The 27320-nt window shown below is 37.9% G+C and overlaps 2 protein-coding genes across 3 annotated transcripts; both read right to left on the bottom strand.

Annotated features, from left to right (window-relative positions):
• Nucleotides 1-252: 252 nt before the first annotated feature.
• LOC128545000 (cytochrome c oxidase assembly protein COX18, mitochondrial) lies at nt 253-7650 on the bottom strand. 2 transcript variants are annotated; one of them, XM_053515316.1, is made up of 7 exons: nt 7508-7650; nt 6139-6544; nt 4753-4853; nt 3825-3991; nt 3567-3685; nt 2675-2782; nt 253-599 (listed from the first exon to the last, which is right to left on the bottom strand). In XM_053515316.1, the coding sequence occupies exons 1-7, from the start codon at nt 7525-7527 to the stop codon at nt 432-434; spliced, it is 1089 nt and encodes a 362-aa protein (XP_053371291.1). In that variant the 5' UTR covers nt 7528-7650; the 3' UTR covers nt 253-431. The 2 variants fall into 2 exon arrangements, with proteins under 2 accessions (XP_053371291.1, XP_053371292.1); XM_053515317.1 differs by having other exon boundaries at nt 3567-3682.
• A 1124-nt stretch (nt 7651-8774) lies between these two features.
• cpxm1b (carboxypeptidase X (M14 family), member 1b) lies at nt 8775-24458 on the bottom strand. Its single transcript, XM_053515315.1, has 13 exons — nt 24126-24458; nt 20815-20924; nt 20390-20529; nt 20172-20256; nt 18001-18151; nt 16506-16594; nt 15420-15543; nt 11894-12090; nt 11584-11763; nt 11143-11437; nt 10637-10776; nt 10069-10171; nt 8775-9235 (listed from the first exon to the last, which is right to left on the bottom strand). Exons 1-13 carry the CDS (start codon nt 24454-24456, stop codon nt 8940-8942), a joined length of 2241 nt encoding a protein of 746 aa, XP_053371290.1. The 5' UTR covers nt 24457-24458; the 3' UTR covers nt 8775-8939.
• Between the last annotated feature and the right edge of the window lie 2862 nt (nt 24459-27320).

The raw sequence follows: 27320 nt of genomic DNA, 5'->3' as shown, positions 1-27320 counted from the left end.
CAACCATCCTTCTTTTTTTTATGTTATGTTATGGCTCATTTTGTGTTTTGTTAAAAGAAAACATGACGTTCCAACTCGTAGAACACAAGAACACAATCAGACAGACATTTTGTAAAATCTAAACTACAATCTAAAAAACAATTTGTATTTAGAACTTTTTTTTCCCCCACAGATAATATTCTCGACTCGAGCACAGGAAAGAGGAGGACAGTGAAGAGCAGTAGAAGCATTTACTCCCACACGAGGTTTAAATGAGGGTTTGGGAGTTGTTTATAAATATTTCTGCCTAAACACCCAAACTGTACATTCCAGGAACTCTTCAGTCATTATGTTTTGGTTTTCACCAACGTCCCCCAAAGTCGTCCTGGAGGAGAGAAGAGAGATTCTGAACTTGTAACACTCAGCCAGCCAGAGTTTTATTCGTTACACATTTATTTAAAGTATTTGTTCAGGAAGGCACCAGCGATGTCCCTGTAGGGGGTTTGAGAGTCCGAGCGTAATGGAGGTATTCGGCAGAGAGAGCGGAAACGAGGAGACCGCAGGAGGAGGTTGTGACCCAGGCCGATGCAGCTGGAGCTGAGCCAATACAGCGCCATGGACTAGAGCAGAGAAAGACAGGGAAAGAGAGACAGTTTTTTGTTTTTACACTAGAGTTATCAACATCTATGATTTGTTTGAACATCTTGTTTAATACCTGATAAATTACAAAAAACTGATATTTCACAAATGTATTTATGTATTTAGCATGTTTTGACTAAATTGAGGAAAAAGGGGCGTGGTTACTATATTGGATAATAATAAAAATAGTTTAATCTACATAGTTGCTAGTCTTTCCAGATTTAAACAGTAACTTTACAAAGGTGGAACTGTTTTTGCTTGATTTTAATGACTATACTACGTTAGACGTATGCAAAATGCATAAAACGTGACTCATTTCGTTCTAAGTACACAAACCAGACATGACGTCCACCGTCTGCGCGCGTGATGCGATGCAAAAACACGACCGCATGCTGGTATCTGTGTCTGATTTCATCCGCTACACGACTGCAGAACCTTTAGCTACAACACAATAGTTGAACGATAACACAAGCTAGCATGACATATCTGACGTATCAGACGTGTCCCCCAGGCTCGAGCCCTTTCTCCTGCTTTCTCTCCTGCCAAGTTAAATCAACCTGAACATCTCTTCAGGCACTCGCCTCTGTTATGCAACCCTGCGTGAAGACACAACAGTCATTTGCGAGACGGATTTCAGCAGAGATGAAACAGGAAAAGAGAGAGAGAGAGACGGGGGAGTGGAGGGGTGGAACGTATGCGATTATCGGACGATATCCGAGCGTCCGGGTCCGAATCTGTACTTTACTAAAGAGCGCACTGTGTTATGACACTGGGACGCTGGGCATGAGGACGACTTCAATGTCAAAACTTCGCAAATCAACTGATACGCGATACTGACGATTATCTGGTAGTAAAGCGCTGAATTAGGAATGTAAAGATTTTAAAAAGATTGTAGAGAGAAGTAAAAATGGGAAACCTGATTACAAAGGTGCGCTTTGTTAACGCATGAGTATCTACGATCGCCTCGTAGCTATACAGTATGTATGAAACAAAATCTAAAACATCTTGTTATTTAACACTTACTTAATGATTTTTTTGGCAATTTTTCTGTTTAAAATTTCACACAAAAAAATCTGCAGTGTCAAATAAAGGTTACCAGTTTTTATGAGGGGTGTTCAAGTCAAACCAGGACTTTTTTAAGGAATAACAGAGGAATTATTAGGAATAACAGAACACAGCTATGAAAGTAAAATCCTCCCTTTCATTTAGCTCTATATACACTAATGCACTTATATATTTTCACTAGAGCTTTTTCTAAGTTTTCTTAGTACGTCGAAACCACGATCAGAGTGCCTGCTTAATGTTTGAAGCTTCACTCTGGCCTCCCAGGAACTCCCAACCATGTTGATATAGCTTGGTGCGAGGTGAAGACTGAGTACTGAGGATGTGGCGATAACTTCCAGCTGAACCCCTTCTTTAAAATGTTTTTATCATTCAAATATTTTACTCCAACTACGAGTCTCATCACCGTACTGTTGCTTGAAGCCTTTTGTAAATCAACTGATTTTATGCCGTCATTCATCAGAAAAAGGAAGGTCATCTGAAAGTCCCAGTTTGACTTGAACGCCTGTCGAAGCTATTAATAGCTAATTGAACATAGAAATGTATTCCTTCCACCAAAATAACAGTAACCATAACTACAACTAGACATGTTGTTCTGTAATAAATAATCATATTCAGTGTTAGCTGTGGCATAAGAGAAATAAAAGACTCGCAGTTATTGCAGACGTCTACTCTTTCAGATGTTCAGCTGCAGAACACCGTAGCTACATAAAAACGGCGAGAGATGTTCGCTTATGCCGCTAATTGTTACTTTTGGTTTCATATAAAAAATTTTACCATTGTAAAATATTAATATATATATTTTTTATAATTTAACTTACTAAATTACTCTTAAAGTTAATGATCATGAATAACAGCTTGACTAGTTTGTCAGCACCACAGCAGGATGAACACACACCGCACGTTTGTTCTGGTACCTTGTTCATTACCGCATCGCTGCATCCAGACACATGCACACACAAACACACTCACTCACACATGACTGATCACTTACAGACGGGACGGTGGCGGCTAAAGGGATCATAACCAGGGAGATTCCTCTGATGAAGTTGGTCGCATATGTCTGAAACTTCGATTGTTCGAGCTTGCTCAGGGCGTGTATCTGCACACACACACACACACACACACACACACACACACACAATATTAAAGCATGTGATCCATTACTCTATTCCATAATCCTTTAACACACGTCTAAACATTTAACACGACACATTAAAAATGTTTCTTAAATATAAAGGTTTAGTGTGACGTCATAAATGTTTTAATTTTTAGAAGTGTTTCTTTTGTTTTTCTGTAATGTTCCCGATTTAGACGCCCTGCCCCAGACTGTGCCATGACCCAAAAAAAAAAAAAAAACAGGAACAAGGAAATCCCACCCAACAGCTCTATTGTTTTTTGAAATGTGTGTGTGTGTGTGTGTGTGTGTGTGTGTGAGTACTGTATATAAGATTTCCTCTTGTTCCACTTAAGACAATTAAAAACCTTCTCCTCCAAGACAGAAAACAATAAATGAAGACACCCCTGAAAAAAAACCTTTAAAACGTCAATAAAATAAAGATCAAACAAAGATTTAATCGCTGCTTATTTGCAATTATAAATAATTATATGATTGACTTCATTAAGATCATATTAAGCTCAAACTATAACCCGTCTTAGATAACTTTTATATACTGTAAAAATTATTATTAAAAATAGTTAAGGGAACAATTAATCCCGGTTTGACTTGAACACCCCTCCTAAATATATACAATATACGTTTAAGTCAAACTGGGACTTATTGTTCCCTCACTTTTAAACACACACATGCATGCATGCACGCACACACACACGCACGCACGCACGCACACACGCACGCACACAGGTGTCCTTGATGTGGTTCTGACCTCAGTGATGAGCAGGTTGACGAGGCCCAGAGACACCGGGATGATCCAGGTGGAGTCCGGTAACGTGAGGTCCGGGAACCAAAGGGCGCCCCCTGCTGCTAGCTCCTGCTGCAGTCCTGCTGCCACACACACACACACAGGGCAACAGGTAAGATGAGCAAAATGAGAGCTGTGTTTACAAAATAGCCCCGTCCACTTTACTCTCAAACAGAAGTACTGTAATTCGTACTCATTACTCACCCCACAGATGGGACTTACCAGACGGGCCGTGTCCCAATCCCATGCTGATGTTACGCAGGGCGAGAGAGACGGACACCCACATGGGCAACTGAACCCAGATCAGCAAACTGGCCTTGAACGGGTGGCAGTTGTCTCTCACGTAAAGCTCGGACACGATCCGCCGCAAATTCTTCTTAAACTGGAACCTGTCGAGCGATAAAACGATTAAAGCTTCAAGGCGAACTGACCTGAACTGGCTTCTCATGGTTAACGTCAGCTAGTTAAATACCACAGAACTTTAATCACAGTTTTGTTAAATATTCACTAGCTAGCCTTAGTTCCCAAGTTATTTAGCTGAATGTAATAATGTGATTAGTGTATGTAATTTCCATCTAGCACTATTGAAAAATTATCTAGTTTAGCTGAAGCGATTTTTGCTAAAGAGTACAAAAAAGTTGGCTAACACGACCTGACATACTGAGCAAAAACTAAATAAAGCTTTTTGCTAATGTTTACAATAAGCTAGCTAACTGACAGACTGCTAATACTAGCTAGACTCTTTTGCTAAAGACTGATAGTTTTTAATTACATATTATAATTAAGATAGCTAGTAAAAAATAAAAAGATTAAGTAAAGCTAGCTAAGACAGTGCGCTGACAGACATAATTACTAGCTAGCATTCTGATGGTTACATTTACTTAGCAAATGAAACACAACTTCACCAACTGCCTAATTTACTAGTTAATTAGCATTAATTATAAGCTAGCTAACACAGTGTGACAGAAAACATTAACATTTTAAAACAGACAGTTTAAAAGGTAATGAATAAATAAATGGCTGATTGTGCTTTTTAGCAAGCTGAGGAACTAGCATTAATGCCATAAGTCGAGCATGAATGTTACAATTGATAATACCTAAAAAAATTCTTTATGTTATAATCGTCACATGACCATAAATTGTGTCGTACCTGCACATTTTCTCGGACCAGCCCTTCTCCTTGGCCCTGACGGAGACCTCGTAGCGTAGCCGTTGTGCTAACTCAGCTATTTCCTTCTGCAAGGCTTCAATCTGGCTGAGAGAAATAACAATCCTGCAGTTATTCACCAGCTCGCCATATAAAAATACTCATACTACTGATCCAGAATCAGCTCGCGTGCACACTTCCAGTGCAAAGATGGCAATAAATTATTGATGACTGATCTGGGAACAGCTCAATAAAGCGTTTATTAAAGCACTTGTTAAGTCGCAAACACCCAAGCACTGATCCCAGATCAACAATAACAATAGCACAGAGATATAAAAGTAATAGTTTAATGTTCCGTTCACTTAAGCTGTACCCTGTTTCGGACACTTCTATCTCAGTAATGTTAGTCCTAGAGATTAGGGTGATTTCAAATTAAATAAGTAATTATATTAACTAAAGAAAACACCTACATCAAAAAAAAAAAAAAGATAAAATAAAATACTTATGACTCCTAAGCACTTTTTTTGCTCCACAGTCAAGAGCGAGAGATTGAAACCAGTAACGGCGACATGGGAATAAAACGAGCTCCTGGGAACAGAGGGATTGTGGGAAAGCAGGGAGAAACACATTCCTTCTTATAAAAAAACCCCCTGAAGATTCTTTTACCCATAAACAGTTTGGTTGTTTAGGACGAGATGGAGATAAATATTTTATTTGCCGACCTTCAGAGTGTGTGAGGTCTGTTTACTTTACCCTAGCAAATGTTTTCACCACGCGGTCAACTGATCGTTTCTGGGGAGAAAAAAAGTCCATGTCTCACCCAGAAGGAGGACGAGAATATGCGAGGAGGGGAAATAAAACTTTTCTACAAGATATGGAGGAAAATCCGGTGTGAACGGCAGAGGAGGTGGAGCTAATTTTGGGTCCAGAAACATATAAAAGAGAAGCGTGAAATGAAACAACTAGTAAGATTTACTCTATGGCAACTTCATAAAACTTTTTTTTTTCTATGCTTTCTTTAAAAATATGTCATTGTATAAGATTTATTAAAAATGTATATTACAAACTGCCTTTAAGGTTCTCATGAAGTGTTTATGAAAAAATATTAATACAAAATAAAAGGTATTAAGTGGCAGAGAAAACCTGTTTAGAAAACTAAAGCACTTTCGGTCCGAACTGCTTGATTGTGTTATTCATTTCATAGACCATCTACTCAAATGTTTAAATAAAGCAAATCTTACCCAATGCCCCCTTAAACAAAATAAAATATTTAACACAATTCTTTCCAGATACCAACAGAAAACTTTCTGCTTCAATCAGTAATGTAAAAATGCATCATGCAGGTCTACACAAGTAAAGCAAGTGTGTAGTAAGTGTGTTAGACGAGACCTTTGCAATGATGATGGCCTGGTAGACGGCGAGCGGCAGGGTGACGACGGTGCGCAGTGCCAGTGTGGTGCAGACGATCCCCGCCCACCACGGCAGCGCCGTCATCTGCTGGCTGGAGATCAGGAGCTGCTCGGTGACATGGACAGCAGCGGAATCTGCCACGCTCTCGTACCACCCTGATCCGGACGAGCTCACGTGCCTCACGCTGCACGGCCGCAGGTATACAGCTGGCATGAATGTCATGCATCTGGAGCTGAGAGAGTGAGCAGATCGGGGAGTTGAGTCTGTCCTAAAGACACCGTGGGAGAAAGATCTGACCTGGGGTTTTACAGTCAGCTGGAAGACACGGAAATGTGACCTTAAGGATCCAGGAAAGAAGAGTTTCACGCACGTCATGGTCGAGAGCCTGAAAGACAAGGCGACAGATTCATTGTGTGACTTTTTGTGAAATAGACAAGAAAATGGTCATTACTAACAGAACAGCTACAACAAATAATCAAGAAACATGAAATAAAATCATAATAGAAAAAAAGGTTTCTTGATTGATCAATTGGTTTAGGGTTTGAGGCCCCCCATGCCACGTGCTACATCACCAAGAGCTTCAAAACAGAATAAATTATAGTATAAATAGTATAATGTTATATGTTACAGTTATAAGGTATAACGTTAAGTTTATATCTGAAAAGTGGTCTTTTACATAATATGCTGCTTTCTTTTCTTTTTTTTCTTGATTGTTCTAACTGACTTATTAATGAAGTCATAAACATGTATAACAAAGTTTGTAAAAAAACAACCTAATTAAATTTTATTTATTTAGTGATCATTGTCGCAAAGCAAAATTTCACAGAATGAAAAAAATGAGAAAAAAAACAGACAAATAAAAAGAAAAGGGTAATTAATACTTTTACACAGTGCGTGTGCCTATCTATCTATCTATCTATCTATCTATCTATCTATCTATCTATATGTTGGCAATGATAAATGATAAATTATTGTTTTGAAAGTTTCAACAGCAACAACAATAATACATTTATTAATTAAACTAAACAATAAATAAGCCAGCTGTTTTTCTGCCAGTTTGTGACAAACATCAACACAATTAAAGAACTTATGATTTTTATCTTGATTATATATTCAGAAAGAATAATTATTAGCTTAATTGATTATAAAAATAATGGATAAAACATGAAAAACATGACATTGAATCATTTCTAGTTATTATAATTACTTTTATCATTATTATTATTATCATTATAATTATTATCATTATTATTATTATTATTATTTCACAAACAGACTAATAACCTCAAACTCCAGAATGAACGAAGCTAACATGCTAACTATCCGAGACAAACAGAAAGATCCTCACCTTCCGCCGTTATTCCACATCTTATCCTAAACACTCGATCACATTCTCATGCAGTAATTCATAAAACGAACGATTCACACATTATTATGCATCAATATTTGACACTTTTGCCCGGTTAATGTCGACCCTACATGACGTGCCGGCGCACTGAGATGACGCAATTTACACGCGCGCGCACATTCCTGACGCTGCCGCGATGTTCTCCCGTTGCCATGGTGAGCTGACAGCTTCCCAATCAAAAAGTGCGCGTGCGACTTCTTTAGCCAATCTTAGAGCAGGGGGGGCGGGAGTTTGCTGAAGGAGAAAACGCCTTTATTTGATTTATTGACTATTACTTTAATGGAATGTAATTGAACTTTTATAGAATTATCGAGTTAATACGAAGAATTCAAGGAACTAATGTTAGATTGCATGCATACAATCTACATAAGATATTTAATCGTTAGTGTAAATACAAACAGTGACAGAATATTGAATTGACAGAGTTTAAATTATTGAGCACAGCACCACCTGCTGGACACAAACGCTGTTACATTGGTTTTGTAAATGTAATTTTGTAAATCTGTGTTAAGGGATATTATTCTATTTAATCTGTTAAAAAACAAAGATTTTAATATCCATTGTAATATTAAGGTTCTTATAAAAAAAGGAAGCTTTGCGGTTATATTTGTCATGATGTGACCCTAAGATTTAACAGGAATTCATTATATTTAACTAATTATAAAGGAAATTACAGCTCATTAGATCCACAGGGATATCAAAGGGACTTTTTTGCTTACTAAAATAACAATTTCCCAGGTATATTATTATGTAACGCATTATTATGTGGTACAAAAGGGCCACAATATAAATGAAATGTGGCATGGTATTATAATAATTAATAAAAGTTAATTTAAAATATTTTTTCAAAATAAGCAGTTAAAAAAAATAAAAATTGCTGTGGTAGAAAAAGAGTACAACAATAGATTGTGTACAAAGGAAAATTACTACAATAATTAATGAAATCATATTTGATTGTACGGATGATAATGGCTATGCTGTTATCTGCTATATGAAACAATGAAAATAGAATTTAATAATCCTTTGTAAAATGAATAAAATTCAAATGAAAAGTGATATTCATCTTACAACCTTCTCTCTGTAAGAATTTTTTTTAAAATGGTTGAACATTGAATTAATTTACAAAAAATTACTTTGTAAACAGAAAAACAATTCTTGCAACACAATAATAAAAATAATGCACAATTATGACTCATGAGCGCTCAAACTTTAATTTTATTCAGTTTATTTCAAATGCATCAGTTCCTGACTGAACAAAATGAGGTAAGACTTGTGCTGCTTATAAACACTGTGATCCTTAATTACAGGGAATGCACCCCCAATTGATCCCAAAATCTAAATCCTGTGACTGCTCCGCACAACAGGTCAAAGGTCAAAGTGTTTTCCTAGCCACACGCCGCTGTGCAGTCCGGCGCCGGTTGCTGGCACCCTGTTTGCGCAGACGCAGTCGGTGCAGTTGGAGCTGCAGCTCTTTGGGGATCTTTCCCCGCTTGGCGAGGATCTCACGCAGCCTCTGCTTGGGCGTTTTGGATAATTGGAAGTCGCAGATGGTGGGGTAGTGCTCGTATTCCACCCTGCAGGAGCGGGAGACAGGAACGTATCCTTCGGCCGTCACCGTCACCTGGTACTCCCCGGGGTTCAGCAGACGCCAGTAATCACCGTCTGGTGCTAGAGACAGAAAACACAATTCTGGATAATATATCCATATCCTTCATGTTTGAAAACAGTAATTAAGTACATACAGTGGGTATGTGTGCTAATAAAGAGAAACAGTAAAGAGGAATCGCAAGGTACAAAAAAGGAAAAGTCCAGGTCTGAGGAGGTTAATGTTCCCATTCAGTCAAAAGTTTGGACACACCTTCTAATTCTAGAACAATGCTATGGACAATAGAACAATACATTACGTCATTAGGTACAACAACAACAACAACAACACAAACAACAGTCGGTTGTTAGTTTAAGACATGAAGGTCAGCTGTTCTGGAACAGTTCTCTCAAGAACAGTATTGTGTCGAGTGCGTTTGCATTGTGAAGTTTTACAGAGCAGAAGTAGCAGATATACATCTCAATATCAACTGTTTAAAGGAGATTATTGTTTATTTTGGACACGTTCATTATTGTTCTTTAGAAAAGAAATGTAGAAAGAAAAAAAATCAGGAAAGATGGCGTTAGAGCGGGTGTCCAAACTTTTGACAAAGATATAAAGATTTGAGAGTGTTGACCAAAAGAATTAAATTTTTTTTTAAGTGAGACATACTTAGAGAACAGCGCTGGTTAAAGAGGTCAATGCCGCTGTATGTATTCTCATGGGGAAGTCTTTACAGCTTTCCAATTTCAGTTCAGTCTTCACAACTCTTGTTATTTTAATTTGTTTGTTTGTTTCTATTATGCCTTTTAATTTGCTTTGATTGCGCAATATTTTTTAGTTTACTTAAAATTTTTGTGCCTTGTGTATGACTGTGCACTTGGGTTCAAGTTTACTCAGTTTGATTTTCTCTCACCAGATCTGATGTGATGGTCGATGTCGTCCACCTTCACGATGGCGTCTGCGATTCCAGCCTTGGTGATTTTGTCCTTTATGACTCCTTTAATGCCTCGGTGGACCTGAGAAATATAAAAATGTAAAAAAAAAAAAAAAAAAGAGTTTTTAATTTACTTTATTTTATTTTTTTATTAAACTCGGGACAATATTATAATTTTTTTTTTCCGGGATAGAGCTGTATGTCCATTTAATGCACATACTGTATAGTAATAGACAATATTATGTTTGTTTAGTAACAATTGTTTATTATTTATTATTTAAAAGTAAAAAATAATGGAATTCTCTTCAGGATCAATAAAGATCTATCTATCTATCTATCTATCTATCTATCTATCTATCTAAATAAGTTAGAAATATTGAGTTAGAAAGAATATAAAAAGAATAGAAATAATGTACATAAACTTATCTCAAACTGTATGATAAATATAAATAAAAAAGAAAGATTTAAATACCAATATTAAAATTGGGTTCTGTTTTGTTACTGGCTTTATATTGAGGAAAATCTAACGTTTGGTTGGATTGATTACCTGCTCCATGTAGACCAGCAGCGACTCCCTGTTGTTCTCCCACTCTAAGGGCAGCTCGCCAGCGTGAGGGAATTTATCACACGACAGCTCGACCGTCACCTCGAAGCAGTTTGTGTGCAGGTAGCTGAAATCATTCATGCCTGTAGAACGATAATCATCACTCAGGGATAATTTTGCAGCTTCAGTGGTTTATCAGGAGGGATAAGAGCTTTGCGACAATGTAAATGGTTAAAAGCGCTATACAAAACAATAAAACTGATTTGAGTTGAATTGAATAAGAATTATGGATCGTGTTCTACGTTAAAGCGGCAGTAAGTGACTTTTTTTGGGATTTTTTTTTTTCTTTAAGTAAAATAACTTTATATAAGCTGTAACTTCAACTTCAGGACAAAAGAGTTAGACCCAGATCTATCCCTGCTTTATTTGATATTTCCTCTGGATGCTCATCGAATTTCAATAGGAAGTGGACATTTTAAACACAAACAGTATATATCTTAGATACCCACTGCCGGGCACAGTATGCCAATTAGCGCCGTTTATGATGTTGTTTTGCCGAGTGAAGTCCTTGTTGTGGCACGGCCGGCGGTCTCCATTGGACATGACGTGGTTGGTGCTGGCGTAGACGGTGGCGAGCCAGCGGAAGAAGCTGTCGTCCGGGGTGGGGGTGTGCTCGCGAGCAGCCCAGTCTCGTGCCATGTCGAAGGGGTATGTGACCACCAGCTCGCCACCATGCAGGTTGGCGCTCAGTACGAAAGGGATCGACTGCATCCAGGTGATCACCAAGCGCGTCTCCGGGGCAACCTTAACAATTACATCACAATGCTGTTTTATTCCTTATTCAGTAGTTTAACGTGACACTGGTAGTGTTACAAGATATTAATCGACTGAATTAAAATAAAAACATATCTGTTGAAGTTGACTTTGATTTCTTGAAGGAAATCACTCACCACTGCATCCTTCGATGTGTACTGTTTAGGAATAGGGATGTAATGGTTAATGAGTTTCGACTTGTCCGTCTCCAGCTCCATGGCGTCCCACATCACCGAGTTCAGATTGGCGAAGTTGTTGTTCATGTCGTAGCCTTCGTAGCTGAAACGACCCAAAGCCCAGCCGGCGAGCTCGGATCCCTGAAGATCAAACAACAAACACACACTAAAAGACATGAGTCAGCTTCTGAGAGCAAGCTGTGGTGTTACGCTGTTTAAAAACAGATGTGAAAGTGGGTATTAACAGTCAGGATTGTGGGACGGATCACACCTTCTTGTAGGCCATCTCATAGCCGTCGGGGTTCATGGAGGGCAGCAGGTGGATGCGAGTGTTTTTAACCAGATGGACTATGCGCTGGTTGCCCTGCTTGTATTCCTGACAGATGTACTGCATCAGGTTCAGCAGCAGCTCTCGCCCCAGTACCTCGTTCCCGTGCATCCCAGCCACGTACCGGAACTCCGGCTCACCTGTAGGAGGCAGCAGCGGTACACTTTTACTACGTATTTAGACACAACCGACAGCACTGCCACAGAGCAGTATGAGTGTGTACAGCTTAATATAAGATATTGTTGCGTTTTTGCGTGCTGTGATGACTGGTTATGGATAAAAAATGTTTTTGTTCCCTTGCTTCATTTCTTAATACAGTAATCCTAAAGACATAGAATAAACGGTTAACGTAAAATAAACTGTATTTTTTTTATTGATCTTCATTAAATATTCACAATTTTATATTTATTTATTTATAATAATAGCCTATAAAATTTTAAAATATTTTTTAAAATTTTAAATAAAATACATATTTTTATATAATTATTAAGAATTTTTTTTTATTATTTAATTAAAGTAGTTTATTTAAAATCTTTACAAAGTATAAAACAGAATCAATTATAAATAAATTTATATAAATTATATATTTATAAATAAATATTGTGTTGCTTGTGAATAAATTATATATTCTAAAATATTATAATAATTTATAATAATCACAATCACAATCAATCACATTTGTATATTTATTTGTTTATAATTTATATTATTTGTGTTTTTTTATATTTAAAGTTACAAAACACAAACAATAGCAATTTAACTAAATATATATTTTTTTAATTATAAATATATTTTTATTTAATTATAAATAAATAAATAAATACAATAATAAATGTGGATTCCTGTTACTTCTGTTAAAAAAAACAATACATTTTAAATAAGCATCATAAATATTTATAATATTTTTTTATTGTGTTAAATTTGTTATATTAAAATAAATATTTCTTAACAATACAAAAAAGTATATACAGTATATAAATACATATATGGTGCTCTTAAATTTTTCTTTTATGAAATTATTTATATAAAATAGACCTGAATTTGTGAGGTTGCCATAGCAACAAGAAGCCAAGAACCTGGCGATGCCAAAGGTACAAATGTCAATATATTAATGTTTATTCATTTATTCTTCTTGTATACCGCTTATCCTGTACAAGGCAGGGTACACACTGAACAGGATGCCCATTGCATTGCAGGACACACACACACACACACACACACACACACACACACACACACACACACACACACACACACACATATGAGCAATTTAGGAACAGCACTTGAATTAATCAGCATGTCTTTGAAGTGTGAAAGGAAACCGAAGTACCTACCAAACCTGTACGTCTGTACCCGAGATAGGGATTGAACCCTTGACGGTACGAGGCCTTACTGTAAACACCATGCCACTGTGCCACCTAATATGTTTTAGTTTTATTTCTAGATGTATAACATATATTTATATAAATCACACTTCAGAGCCCTGAAAGATTATAGGTAGTAGGTCTAACCCTACAACCTAGTGTGTGTGTGTGTGTGTGTGTGTGTGTGTGTAGGTGCGTGTGTGCAAAACCATTTTGTTTGAATGATCTTTTACACCCTGAACAAACAGAAACAATCAGTACAGAAACAGGACAGTATGATGTCACAGATGATTTTTGCATACACAGACTACAACTAAGCATTTTAAAACCTGAAATGCAATTTTTTTTTTTTTACTTGAGAAGCTAAAAGGTACACTACGGTAAAGTAGCAGATGTGCGACTGATGAAACTCGACCTCAGCCCCCCACCCTCACCCCCTCCCTATTTCAAACATGCATCTCTAACAGAGGGCTCTGAAATCTGGCACCTTCCCTAAAACTGGGCTTGACTGCATCTAAACACACCAACGTACTCCTTTATAAAATGGGAAATCCATAATACTGGTAACTTAAACACCTGTTTTCTTTGTCAAAAATGAATAAATATTACATTGCTATCCTCAAACATTTCCTCAATGTCTCTAGTCCAGGGGTCGGCAACCGTAAACACCATTCGGACCCACAGATACGAAAACATCTAAAATGACGACAACACTGCATATATTTTTTTTTTACTTTGTATAAAAAAAACCTATAGTGTGTTGCATTTAGAGGAATTTGCTGCCCACTGCTCTGGATGAATAAATAAGTTGAAATAATAACATTTACTTTATAAATATCAAATTCACTCAGTCTAACAGCTAACTCAGTTATTTGTAGTATTGCTTATCAATCAAATTTAGAGGATTTCTAACAAAAAAGTTTGTGTCTTACATATTTCTAGCAACCTGAGACTGAGTCTAGCTAACATTTAATATTTTGTTATATTACATGCTCTGGTAGTTCTATATCTATATAAATAAAAGAATAAAGGTTTTGTCTGTACATTAACGAGAACTCGCTCTTTTAATCATATATTTACATTTCATACACTGCAGGACGTGAATCCAGTCTCAGACCATAAGTGAAACCAAAATGTAGAGTAAAAGCGACGTTATGAACAGTTATGTGTGGGATTTAATAATCTACTTTAAAATAATCTACTAATGCGCTACTGTCTCAATGTAAACAAACACCTGCACCAATAGATATTAATTAGAAAAGATAAAGTGAATATTTTTACTGGGATTAGTTCATATTTTCACTTTGGCTGAAATAACAGCGCTGAAGTGTGTATTTTAACGACAAAACTTCATCTTTCTGTACAGAAAGACAGACAGACGTGTACGTGGGCTTTAACCTGAAATAATAATAATAATAATAATAATAATAATAATAATAATAATATCACTAATTACATTAAAGATCAGCAGATTATTTTTAGCTTTAACTATTTCTACAAACGGGTACTAATGTTAGTTCACTATAACTATAACTAAATCTAATAGTGTATAAAACTTAGGGTTCTCAGCTCAGGTGATGGTGTGTGTTACCAGGTTCTGCACACGATTCTATAAACTTTGCTTCGTTGGCAGTAAAAGCAAAGTTTTTTTTCCAAAGGGAAGTCTGCACTGGGCTGTTCGGCTGCGTAGCTCCAGGAGCTGTATGTGATTTTTCTGCATCTACTGTATACACGCCTGAGCTGAGCTGCTGATGATGAACAAATACAGATTTGGCTGTAACATGTTTCTAGAACAAGCTGAGTCTGTGCTGAAGCTCACAGGGCCTGGTTTCGATAGTGAAGGTCTTCTTACTGCTCTTGAGCTTTGAGGAACAGGTCACTCATTCAGCTCAGGGTTGACCTCTGACTTTGGCTCTAGTTGTTTATTTTTAATAGGAAAAGCATAAGCTTGGTCTATCTATCTATCTATCTATCTATCTATCTATCTATCTATCTATCTATCTATCTATCTATCTTTACAGTAAATTGCAATGAACTGTTTAGTGTTCTACAGCTTCAGCAAGCAAATTAATAGCGTACGCAGGTCCGATCAGGTTCTCTCTCACCCAGTTCGTGTTTGCCCGGGTTGTCAGAGATCTCCATCACGTACAGTTTCAGGCCCATGTAGCTCTTCCCGATGCTGTAGATGCGTGTGATGTTTGGACAAGCCTCGTTCACCGTCCTCATCAGCTGGAAAATACCACGAGTGATGTCATAGTCAGTTCCAACTAATCATATAAATGAATAAACATCCTAGAAACTGCAAAAAATGTAATGCGAAAACAATCAGATGCGAGAATTTTGTTATTCTTGGATTAAAAAAAGAAAAAAGTTTCAGACAGTTTCTCCACCAGTTCTTATCCTAAAGACATGAATGTTTCTGAAAGCTTTTCCTGCTCCTGACAACACTGAAATAAATCGACTGCGGCTCCCTGCTGGTTAGCAGATATTTGCAGAGGACGGGATGAGAAAGTTAGAGTCGAGAGTAATATTTGTTTTCTGGTGAGTGTGGTGAACCTCAGTACACAGTCAGACACCAGGAACCTCAGCAGCTCTGCCAAAGCTTACAACCTACATGGTGTGACTCATAAACATTAAAAATTATTTTGAAATATCTAAGATGGTCGGATTTCTTTGAATCTGATTGGTCCAGAAGGAGTTTCAACTCTAGCATGAGCGACAGGTTAATATTAATGCGCTCATTCTAATACAGTATATTATCGTTTCCATGGTAACAGATCATACGCAGGGTCATGTACGTACAGTGGATGCTCCAGGTGATCTAATACTTCTAATAAACATGGTGTTTAATAAAACAATACCTAAAATCATTCATGTGGTCATTTTTTGTTTTTTTCTTTAAATTGGTTAGGAAACACTACATGAATTTCTTTAGTTCTTTTTTTTATTTATTATTACTCTTTATCATGTAAATATGAACTAAGGAACCAGATGTTCCACAATATTAACTCTATGAACCGTGAGACCTTTTGTACATTAATAAATTAAACATTGCGAGCTCTGGCAAAACACTACAGGTTACTACAGACTGAGCTGTTATATGAAAATCATGTATTTTTGCCGAATTATGCTTATCACCCTCGCCCCACTACTGTGCCTTCAAGCCTTCTACTCAAGATCTTAGAACATACCTTCCTCATTTCCTTGTAATTGTGATGTCTGAAGTCAAGTTTGTACTGTGATTTCTCTTCCTCTTGCTGATGGTAAAATATATTCGGGTCTAAAGAGAGAGAGAGAGAGAGAGAGAGAGAGAGAGAGAGAGAGAGGTTTAAGACGGAACACTGTTAAACTTTATTTCACACAAAGTTGTTAGTAATTATAAAAAAGGATATCACCTACAGTGTTGTCTCAGGGCCATTGGAAGCTTTTCTCATATGACCCAGGGATTTTTTAACCTTGAGTAACCTCGAGTAATTTTTAAAGCTATACATTCTGGACCCACAGTTCTGTGCAAAAATTGTAAATGTTTCACTGGAACAGACTTTAAAGTGCCTAAAGATATAATTTTAAAATTGTTTGGTTATACCGTCAGCAGCGAGCTCATTTCCCCTCTCGTCTGTTCCAACCACTCAGCATTCAGCATCAGCGGTATAATAATTACCGGCCTGATCATCTGTCCTCATCTGGACCTGTTTCTCACTGGTTCATGCCTAAAGTTGCCTTATTTTGTTTATGCTTCAATGATTTATAGGTCACTGTGTGGCTTAACAAACAAAAAACATTTCTCTGAAACTGCTCAGGTAGAGGTGGCACAGGGGTGTAGTGGTTAGCACTGTCGCCTTGCACCTCTAGGGTCCAGGTTTGATTCCCGTCTCTACTGTATGTGCATGGAGTTTGCATGTTCTCCCCGTGCTTGGTGGGTTTCCTCTGGGTACTCCGGTTTCCTCCCACAGTCCAAATATATGCAGGTTAGTCTAATTGTTGTTCCCAAATTGCCTGCAGTATGTGAATGTGAGTGTGTGTATGTGTGTGTGCCCTGTGATGTATTGGCACCCTGTCCAGGATGTACCCTGCCTCGTGCCCTAAGCCTCCTGGGATAGGCTCCAGGTCTCCGCGACCCTGAATACAGGATAAAGCGGTATAGAAGATGAGTGAGAGTGAGTGCTCAGGTACAGGGACAAAAAAGTCCTTCAGGACGCCTGGAGAATCATTCCTCACGACTACATTAAAACAATACAATTGCAAAATGAATAAATAAATGAGAAAATAAATAATAAATATAGAAAAAAAAAACATTTGAATTGATCACCTAATTTTGACAGATATGAAAATAAAAAGAGATTATATTAAAAATTTAATAAAAAACAACAACAACCAATTAACCAAAGAAATAAATAGAAAGAGAGTAAGAAAGAATAAAAAAAATGTCAAAATATTCATACTTTAAATGAAGAAAGTCAGTCCAATACATCTTTTTTCATGTTATAACAATTAATGAAAAAATATTTAGCAGCTGGTGTCGATCCAAAAATTGATCCATCTTTAAACCTCTAAAAGTTTTTTTTTTTTCTTAATTCAAAGGAAAGTGGTCCTGAGATTTGTGACATCACTCTAAATGAATCCCTACTGGTTTCTATACCTGAGACTGAGTCAAGCAAATATCTACAGTATATTGGTGATTATTACCTGGTAGTGCACATCCCAAGACTTCTGCACGCAAGCAGATGGTTCCGTTTTTAAACCAGGTTTGTGGGTTGATCCGAATGAACCGTGCCACCACAGATTTGGGGAAAATGGCCATAACTGGAGTCTCCGTGTCCCGATTCCCCTCAAACACCTGTTAGCAGGAAAGACCATGTTACTGTAAATAAACCTCTCCATTTCTCTCCACTAGCATAAATTTCACTTAGCTAAAAATCACCTGGTGCTGTAAGATTAAAACACTTATCAGGAGGGGCCAAACCGTACGTTCATAGCAGAAAATGGTCAACGTGACTCTGACTTTAATGTGTCCTTTAAGAGAAACCCAACAGATGAAAGGGGTGTTTGTGTTGCATTGTTGTGTTAGATGATCGCTTGGTATCAGTCAGTCATTCCAGAGCTGCGTTTGGTTCAGTGGTGTTTGTTGTGATGCTGCTGGCCAGGTTTCACCCGCAAAAATCTGGTGTTAAGCAAGAAGAAGCAGACAGGCAAGCCACTCTTTCCAACAGAGCCACTTAGTCAAGCTAAATGCTGCCAGCCTTCATGTCCAAATGTATATTACAGCCACCAGTGTGCTGCCAGGAGGGAGTGTGTCCTGCTGGCAGAATGATGGAGATGATACAGTGCCACCGTGGTGCCTGAGCCAATACACGCCGACAACAGCTAATGAAAGTCTTTAGCCTTGTGTCGAGGAAACTGATGTACCTGTCCTTAAACTTGCACACAGTGATTAATAGTAAACATGTAGAATTAAAATGAAATGATATGGAAATAGGCTGAAGGGAAATTTGGAAAAGATGTCTCAGCGTTTAAAGCCTGTGCAGAAGAATCTGGAATGGTAGCTGGCTTATAATATGCTCATGCTACACTGTACATCTACACTGTTTCCGTAAGTCCAAATAGCTTACTCAACATTCCCAGCTTACCCATCACCAATGCTTGCATCTATAAATGCTCAGTCTACTAAAAAGTCAATCCATCCATCCATCCATCCATCAGACTTTTTAACTGCCCCATCTGATTATCTAAAGGCTAAGAATATTTTCTAAATAACCCATCCGTCCATCCATCCATCCATCCATCCATCCATCCATCCATCCATCCATCCATCCATCTATCCACCCATCAGACTTTCTAACTGCTCCATCTGATTACCTAAAGGCTAAGAATATTTTCTAAATAACCCATCCATCCATCCATTCATCCATCCACACCGTGCTTTCTAAATGTGTCATCCTTCCATCTATAATACTTTACAAATGCTTTATTCATTTAAAACCATTTGGATGCATTATCCATCTATTTATAGCACTTTCTACAAGCTTCATCCATCCATCCATCCACCCATCCAACCTTTCATTTATAAACCTGCAACCTGCTTGATCCAGCTTTCTATCCATGCATGATTTATGGCTTTGTAGCACTTTCTAACATCTCCATCCCTCCATCTGTTGCTCCATAAACCCATCCACACACCATAATCCTGTCCTCTGTTCCCTCAGTCCATGCATGTACCCAGTATCACCTCCTAAATACAGTACCTGCTCAACCAATGATGCGGTTTCCGAAATATCCATTCATCCATCCATCCATCCATCCATCCATCCATCCATCCATCCATCCATCCATCCATCCATCATTTTTGCTTTCTAAATGCTTAGTTCTTCCATAGCTTGTACATTCATAGAGTTTAAATGTATTTTTCATCCATTTATTGCACTTTCTATCAACTCCATCCATTCATGTGCCTGTAACTGCATCAATCCTCCATCCATGTATCCACCTGCAATAATGCGACATCAGTCCTTTTTTCTATTACCTTTAAAACATTATAACCAATTACTCAACCAATTCCCCATCTATCAAAATGTTTAAATGATGTGGCTTTCAAAATATGTTTCATGCATCTATCATATTGTCAAAATAGGATAAATGAACCTTCCTAAATTAACCTCTTTTCCATTTTATTCTTGACGAAATCAATGATTAGTGTTTTTTTCCTGTAACCATTCATCTTTATATCTCTCACATGCCCGATTTTTAAAAGCAAAAATCTCTGGAACAAAGTAAAAAAAAATCTCTCTTTGAGTATTATAATGCTGTATAATATTGGAGCCTAATAACGCACAGCTTCGTTAGAAGTTCATTCCACTTACCGCCTCTTGTGTCCCGTTCATGCAGGGCTTCCAGCTTATGGAGTCGTTACTGAACTGCACCTTGAATGTTTCAACCCAATGCCAGCTACAGGAGAGAGATCAGCACACGCGGTCAGTGTGTTTAACCAGTGTGTATGCACGTAGCCACATACACATACACTTTCACATACAGTGTGTCTCTGTGCTATACTGTACTGTATGTCCGTACGGTTGGCTACCTCCAGATGGAGCTGCGGCCCTGGGTGATGACCCCTGTGAAGCGAGTAGCTCTCAAAGCGTCCACCTGAAGCCACTGTTTCTTGTCTTCCTGTAGTGCACACCATGCTCCGTCATAAATGTCCCCGTCTTCGATACCAGACTGCACACACACACACACACACACAAGCCGGGAGAGTTTATCTAGCTGGAAGGATGGCATGTTAATTAATCCTAACAACCGCAAAACATTCTGTTGGGAGTTTGGATAAGCCTTTGGATAAACAGTGGATTTTAAAGCGGTGGCTCTCAAGTATTTCGTATCTACAACCCCTTTTGAGTTAGAAAGACACCTCAGTATGGATTTATTTAACATTTTTAAAGCGAATGGTAAGCTTTGCTTGAACGTTCCACCAGTCAGTTGACTTTGATGCGTGCTGCGTCTTGCCTGGATGTTGAGTCGACCGCGGTGGGGTCCGAGACCGCGCCGTTTATATGATGAGGCCTGTAGCTGGACATCTTTAACTCTTAAACTCTCCAAACCAAGAGGAGGGCATTCTGAGACAAAAAAAAAAGGGAAAACAGAGAGCTAGATGAATGATAAATGAGAGAAGAATTGGAAAAATTTGAACTGTTTGGGAATGTTTGCTCAACGGCGAGACAAGAGAAATGAAGAGCAGAAGCACAGAAAGGCATCAACAAAACAGACAGACAGAGATGGAGAGGAAAAAAAATGTCCTTAGAACTTTTTTATTTGACTTTTTTAAAAAAAAAAAAGAAGTATTTAAAATTAATTTCATTTATTTTAAATATAACTTTTATACCTCACCTGTAATTAAAATAGCACCGAATTCTTCGTTTAAGTCTGAAAACACACCCTGGAGGTCATAATTATGTGTCTTTTTTTTTTAAAGGCAGGAACATTTGCAGAATTTTTTCCAGAAACAGAAATTCAGACCTTTTGATTAAACTAAGAGAGTTGAAAATCTAAAAATAAAACAGTCAAAATTTCGCTGTAAACATTTAAATGAAATTAAATTAGGACATCTATTATACACACACACACACACACCTGAACATAGGGGCCACACAGAGCCTTTCATGACCCCGCTCCACTCATCTAATCCCGCACACTTGTGGTTTGACCGGACAGACGCCGGACGTAATCTGAGACTTAAAGATAACTATTCTGAAGCGTGTTTGTATCGCAGGCTCTCTGCCCCAGCTGAGCGCGTCCTGTAGCGGTGCAGAAACATGACCGCGTGAACTCCCTCAGAGCCTCACTGGAGAGATCGTTCTTGATTTTCTCGCACAGATGGTGGATCGTTTTTCTCTTGCTTGGCCTTTACCTTTTGTTCTCCGGATGAAAAAACACAGATGACCCTTATGAAGGATAGGCGATAAGGAAGAGGCGCTTTCTTTAAGGGGAAATCCAACCCCAAGTCTCAGGCATTAATTACGTAGATTCATTTTATTTCTCACCATGCAAAGCATGTTTAAAGATGTGCTGTAAGATTGCTTTTAGATATGCATGGTTAGGTCTAACTGAATAATGGTGGCAGTGGTGGCTCAGGCCTTTTGGTTGCCAATCGGAAGGTCTGAGGTTCAAGCCCCGTCACTGCCACCTTGCTACTGTTGGGCCCTTGGGTAAAGCCCTTATTCCAGGCAATAAGATGGTAAATTGTTCCCCACAGAGCGGCCCTTTAGGCAGGTGCAGACCAACACGAGCTAAATAACTATAAACTGCTCCTGGTGCAACTAGGAAGAGTTTAAAAGGTTAAAGCTAAAAATAATCTGATGATCTTTAATGTAATCAGTGATATTGTTATTTCAGGTTAAAGCCCACATACATGTCTGTCTGTCTTTCTGTACAAAGAAATCCCATTCTGTAAGGTTGAGTATCTGAAGCCTTGTTTACACTAAGTTGTTCTTCTTTGGTGGTCAGACAAATACACTCCCTGTTCGGTAATCGGAGAGTGAATCACAGATGAGGAGTGGAAAAAGTAGATAAAAGGATGAAGTTTTGTCTTGAAACGACTTTGTTGTTGTTGTTGGTCTTTCATCTGCTCCCAGCAGGGGGTCGCCACAGCGGCACAGTCCACACAACAACTTGGCACAGGTTTCACGCCGGATGCCCTTTCCGACCCCCATTTTATCCGGGCTTGGGACCGGCACTGCGTCCGTGGTTGGGGGGTTTGGGCACTGTCTGGGAATCAAACTCAGGCCTTCCGCATGGCAAGTGAAACACCTACCACTGACCAGGCGAAACACCTACCATACACATATCATATTACATTCTTTGTGAATACATGGAAACACTTAAATAACAAACATAACATAACATAAGTTATAATATAAGTCCTTCTCTCTTAGTGAGCACAATAGTAATTAGATCAAATATCAAGTAACTCAGATTCAAGTGATCAGTCCTCCGTGTTCTCATACCATCAGTGTCCCTGAGATGACCAGCAGCCGATGTGCTTCCTGTCTCACATGTTACAACGCGTTAAAATTCACTTATACCTATAAAGTACCTTACCTATACCTATATTATACAGTCCTGTCCAGACAGTTTTGCGTGATGCTGAGATAAAATTTGTCTGGGCAGACAGACAGACAGACAGACAGGCAGACAGACAGGCAGGCAGGCAGACAGACAGACAGACAGACAGACAGACAGACAGGCAGACAGACAGGCAGGCAGGCAGACAGACAGACAGACAGACAGGCAGACAGGCAGACAGACAGACAGGCAGACAGACAGGCAGACAGACAGGCAGACAGGCAGACAGACAGACAGACAGACAGACAGACAGAATCTCTACTTAGTGACTCTCTACACTAAGACAGTTTATGAGACTGGTTTTGTGTCCTTTAATGTATAAAATGTAAAGATATAATTGAAATATTGAGTGCTGACTGATGTACATTCTTACATTTATATGGATGAGGGTGATTTTGTGCTTGAAGGTGAAAGATTTCGGAATCCCGAGTAAAATTATAACGCCAATGCTTTACCTACAGTGGAGAGCAGTGCTCTCAGCAATCCCATTCATACCACTTTACCCAGTCTCTGGTTACACTTTTAGGTAATTTGACCTGAGACTAGGTAAAGTGGTATATGAAGGTAAGGGTTGGGCCTACTGTAGCTTTCCTGTTTTGGGTTTTCTTAGCATTTGCAAAAATTCTCTTCTCTTCAGAGCCAGCATTAACTTTTCCAGCTCATCTGTGGGATCAGACCAGACGGTCTAATCTTCACTTCTCATGGGCATCATTTAGCCCTCGACCCTGTCGCCGGTTCACTGGTCGTCCTTACTCTGAGCACATTTTTGGTCTTTACCAACCTTCATACTGGGAACATCTCCAGAAGATCTGCTGTTTTGGAGACACCCTGACCCGGTCGTCTAGACATCACAATTAGGCGCTTACCAAACTCCCTCAGATCCTTATGCTTGTCCATTTTTTATGCTTCCAAAATCCAAAAATCTTAAAAAAATTAATCTTCAGTTTCTGCCTACTATATTAATGTTATTTACAGTATGTCAGCTGTTAGTGGTTTGTAAAGTATGTTTTGGCTGATCTGGATATCGTACATAGTTACATTGAAAAACTAAAAACACATAATTCGGAAAGCAAGCTTATTTTAAATGAATTAGTCTTTAATTTACAACTATTTTAGATGATTTTATAAGTGATTTATCGTTACATTTCTAGTCACAATTGAATTTCCCAGATTAATGTCATTTTACATTATTATACCTAACTCAGCTGGCTCGTCCACTTTTCCTCTACCCCACAAGCGTCTCTCCAGGTTTGGCTCGATCTTCTCCTCCAGATCTTCAGTGCTGAAGTGCACCACTGTGGGCTTTGCGCTTGTGGAGGAGCTTCTCACAGGAGCTTTAGTAGGAGTGACTTTTCCCTCCCCGCTCTTCGTGCCGTGTCTGATCAGCACCGTGGCTCCAGTCGGACGTGAAGTTTGATTGACGGAAGGAGATGTAGGAGATCTGTTAATGCTGCCCAGAATGATTTCAGTTCCGGTGAGCAAACCCAAACAGCACAAGATAAATGACTGATGCCATGAGGAAGCCATGGCTGCACTGTTTGACTTCCAGAGCTGGAGTGTGTGAGAGTGAAACCCCCACTAATACCACTGAAAACCACACTGTTTGGAGTAGAGGGTCTGCAGAATACACAGACTTAACTGTGCAGCAAGGGGAGTTCCTGTAGTGAGAGATCCACTTACGGGGAAAAAAAGGAGACTTTTTCCAAAGATTTGTTTCACATCATCAGCTGCTTATACAGTCATTTTTGCCTCAATAGACTAACAAATTTGCTAATAATGAAATATACTGAATAACCCATAAACACTTAACCACATATGATATGATATAATATAATATGATATGATATGATATGATATAATATGATATGGTATAATAAAATATAATATAATATAATATAGTATAATATAATATAATATAATATAATATAATATAATATAATATAATATAATATAATATAATATAATATAATATAATATATGTATTGTTTAATGTTTAACAACGCTAGGCTATTAGAAAGTCTATGCAACATAAAAATATATATTTTTTCTATTAAAACTTTACACCTTATTGTATTATTAAGTAAACAATTGTATATAATAGAATGCAACAACAACAACAACAACAACAATAATAATAATAATAATAATAATAATAATAATAATAATGTGTGATATAAGTATTATGGCAAATGTAAAATATTATAATTAATTATTATTGTTGTTGCAGTTTTTATTTGAAAAAATAAGGTAACATATAAAAAATAACACTATGTCTATAGATATAAAATAACAAAAGTGTTATAAATGCAATGGAAATAAAATAATAATTAAGAATAATCAAAAAATCCAGATTTGATACATGAATAAATTTACTAATTTAGTCGTTTACATGGTCTATTTCAGCTGTAACAGAATAAATGTAAAATGAACAATTTATGTATGTACAACATAAATGTCAAATAATAACAACAACAACAACAACAACAATAATAATAATAATAATAATAATAATAATAATAATTAATCAAATTGCTATTAAATCAGTGTATTGCTTGTAAGGTACAAACTGCACTTATCATTAATATAAAAATGTATAATGTGTCGAAATTTATTATTTAAGGTTACATGAAAATAAACTGCACATCAGCTCCAGATTAATAATCCGTTCTTTAAACAATAATTCACAATATAATTCCACACATTTATTAATTTAGATTCCACTCTACATTTGATATGCTATTTAGTGTAATAATGTATTCGTTAGGTGAGTGCGCCACCTACAGGCACTAATGAGACAAAACACATTTCACTGTACAGATTTTTGAGTCTGCTCTGATATTCAGCCTTAATTCCTGAAGCATTAAACACTTCCCTTATCACACACTCTTTAACACAGACACTGGAGTGACCTGGTGAGGCGACGCTCTATTCGAGCAGGGGGACCTGGGAGAGTTCTGACCCTCTGCTGGTGAAGAATCTTCAGACTGAAGTGTTTGAAAGAATCATTAGTAACTGATTCGCTCACTTGGTTCCTGTTCCAGAGCGCTGACACTGGAGACTCATTCCACAGATACGGCGCTGTTACAGTAAATCAATAAAATGAATGAAAAAAGAGCAGGAGCGGATCTGCTTTAATGTGTGAGTATTTTATCTGGACCTTAATAACAAACAAAAAAATTAAGGAATAAAAAAAAAATAATAAAGAAACAATAGCCGAGAAACTTTTTCAGATGATGCACTAGATGGCGCCGAAGCACTGTGAAGAGGTTTTACACCTCTGTCTCTCTCTCTCTCTGTCTTTATGAGAGCTGACTGTCAGCTGTGTCTCTGAACTGTTCTCCACACCACCGTCCACTTTATTAGGAACACCCACACGCGTACACCAGCAATACAATCAGGCAGTCGTGCGGGTCAGACGTGTGGCTCTGCAGAAGATCACAGGCGTCTACAAGTAAAGAGCTTCAGGTAACACTAACGCCGAGCATCAGGAAAAAGTGCTGAGATGGAGGACATGAAATAACAACTCTTTACAACCGAGTTGCGCAGAAAAGAAACTCAAACAACAGAATGCGTTGTCGAGAGAGGAGGAGAAGACAAGAAGAAGAGAGCGCTTCATATAGTCGTATAGACTCACAGTAGTACAGTGTGTGTGTGTGTGTGTGTTTATGCATATCCATGCTTATTAACATGTACATCCATGTACATGTGTGTGTACATGCATATGCATATCCATGCTTGTTAACACATCTATCTGTGTGTGCTTTCATGTGTGTGTGTGTGTGTGTGTGTGTGTGTGTGTCAGCGCACTTGTCAGCATGTCTGAACTTTTTGCTGTGTTTACGACTATGTCTGCAGGTTGTTGTGTGTGTGTGTGTGTGTGTGTGTGAGACCCAGCAGTGGCAGTATGAGAGTTAGCAGCGTGCAGTTCTCATTTAATGAGCTCGGAGGGCTGAGGGCTCAGCACACACTCGACCTACCTGCAGCCCTGCTGAGCAACTTCTGTTGATCTGAGCCACGCTCGGACCTGCTACATGGTGTGTGTGTGTGTGTGTGTGTGTGTGTGTGTGTGTGAGAGAGAGAAACAGAAGGAGAGGAAGGAAGAGAGAGAGCGAGCACTAATTATGTGTGTTTGAGTAAATGCTTTTAATTTGCTTTTGTGTGTGTGTGTTTTTGTGATTTTAAGCTATAAAGGATTTATTTCAGCAATAATTGTTGCTATTAAAACACACCCCAGGCTTAAAAGAACATAATTAAGAGAACAAACAGAGAATAAAAGGCTGCTTTTTTTGGTTTCAATAATATAACACTATAATAATTACAGTATATAATTATAACTAGTTATTTCATTTAAAACAAGTTTCTTTATTCATTTACTTATTGCAGTAAACTTT

This window comes from Clarias gariepinus, chromosome 16, assembly GCF_024256425.1.
Source record: "Clarias gariepinus isolate MV-2021 ecotype Netherlands chromosome 16, CGAR_prim_01v2, whole genome shotgun sequence".
NCBI lineage: Eukaryota > Metazoa > Chordata > Actinopteri > Siluriformes > Clariidae > Clarias > Clarias gariepinus.
This window is presented reverse-complemented; position numbering and strand designations above follow the sequence as displayed.

Excerpts from the sequence above, each read along its gene's own strand:
- LOC128545000 (XM_053515316.1), bottom strand. The coding sequence starts at position 7,527 with ATGTGGAATAACGGCGGAAG. Across the intron at positions 4,854-6,138 it reads AGGCCATCATCATTGCAAAG|ATTGAAGCCTTGCAGAAGGA; the intron begins GTCTCGTCTAAC and ends TCTCTCAGCCAG. Across the intron at positions 3,686-3,824 it reads ATTGGGACACGGCCCGTCTG|CAGGACTGCAGCAGGAGCTA; the intron begins GTAAGTCCCATC and ends TGTGTGTGGCAG.
- cpxm1b (XM_053515315.1), bottom strand. The coding sequence starts at position 24,456 with ATGGCTTCCTCATGGCATCAGTCATTTATCTTGTGCTGTTTGGGTTTG. Across the intron at positions 20,925-24,125 it reads GGACGAGCCAGCTGAGTTAG|AATGCCCTCCTCTTGGTTTG; the intron begins GTATAATAATGT and ends TTTTTGTCTCAG. Across the intron at positions 9,236-10,068 it reads CGACCATCACATCAGATCTG|CACCAGACGGTGATTACTGG; the intron begins GTGAGAGAAAAT and ends TTCTGTCTCTAG.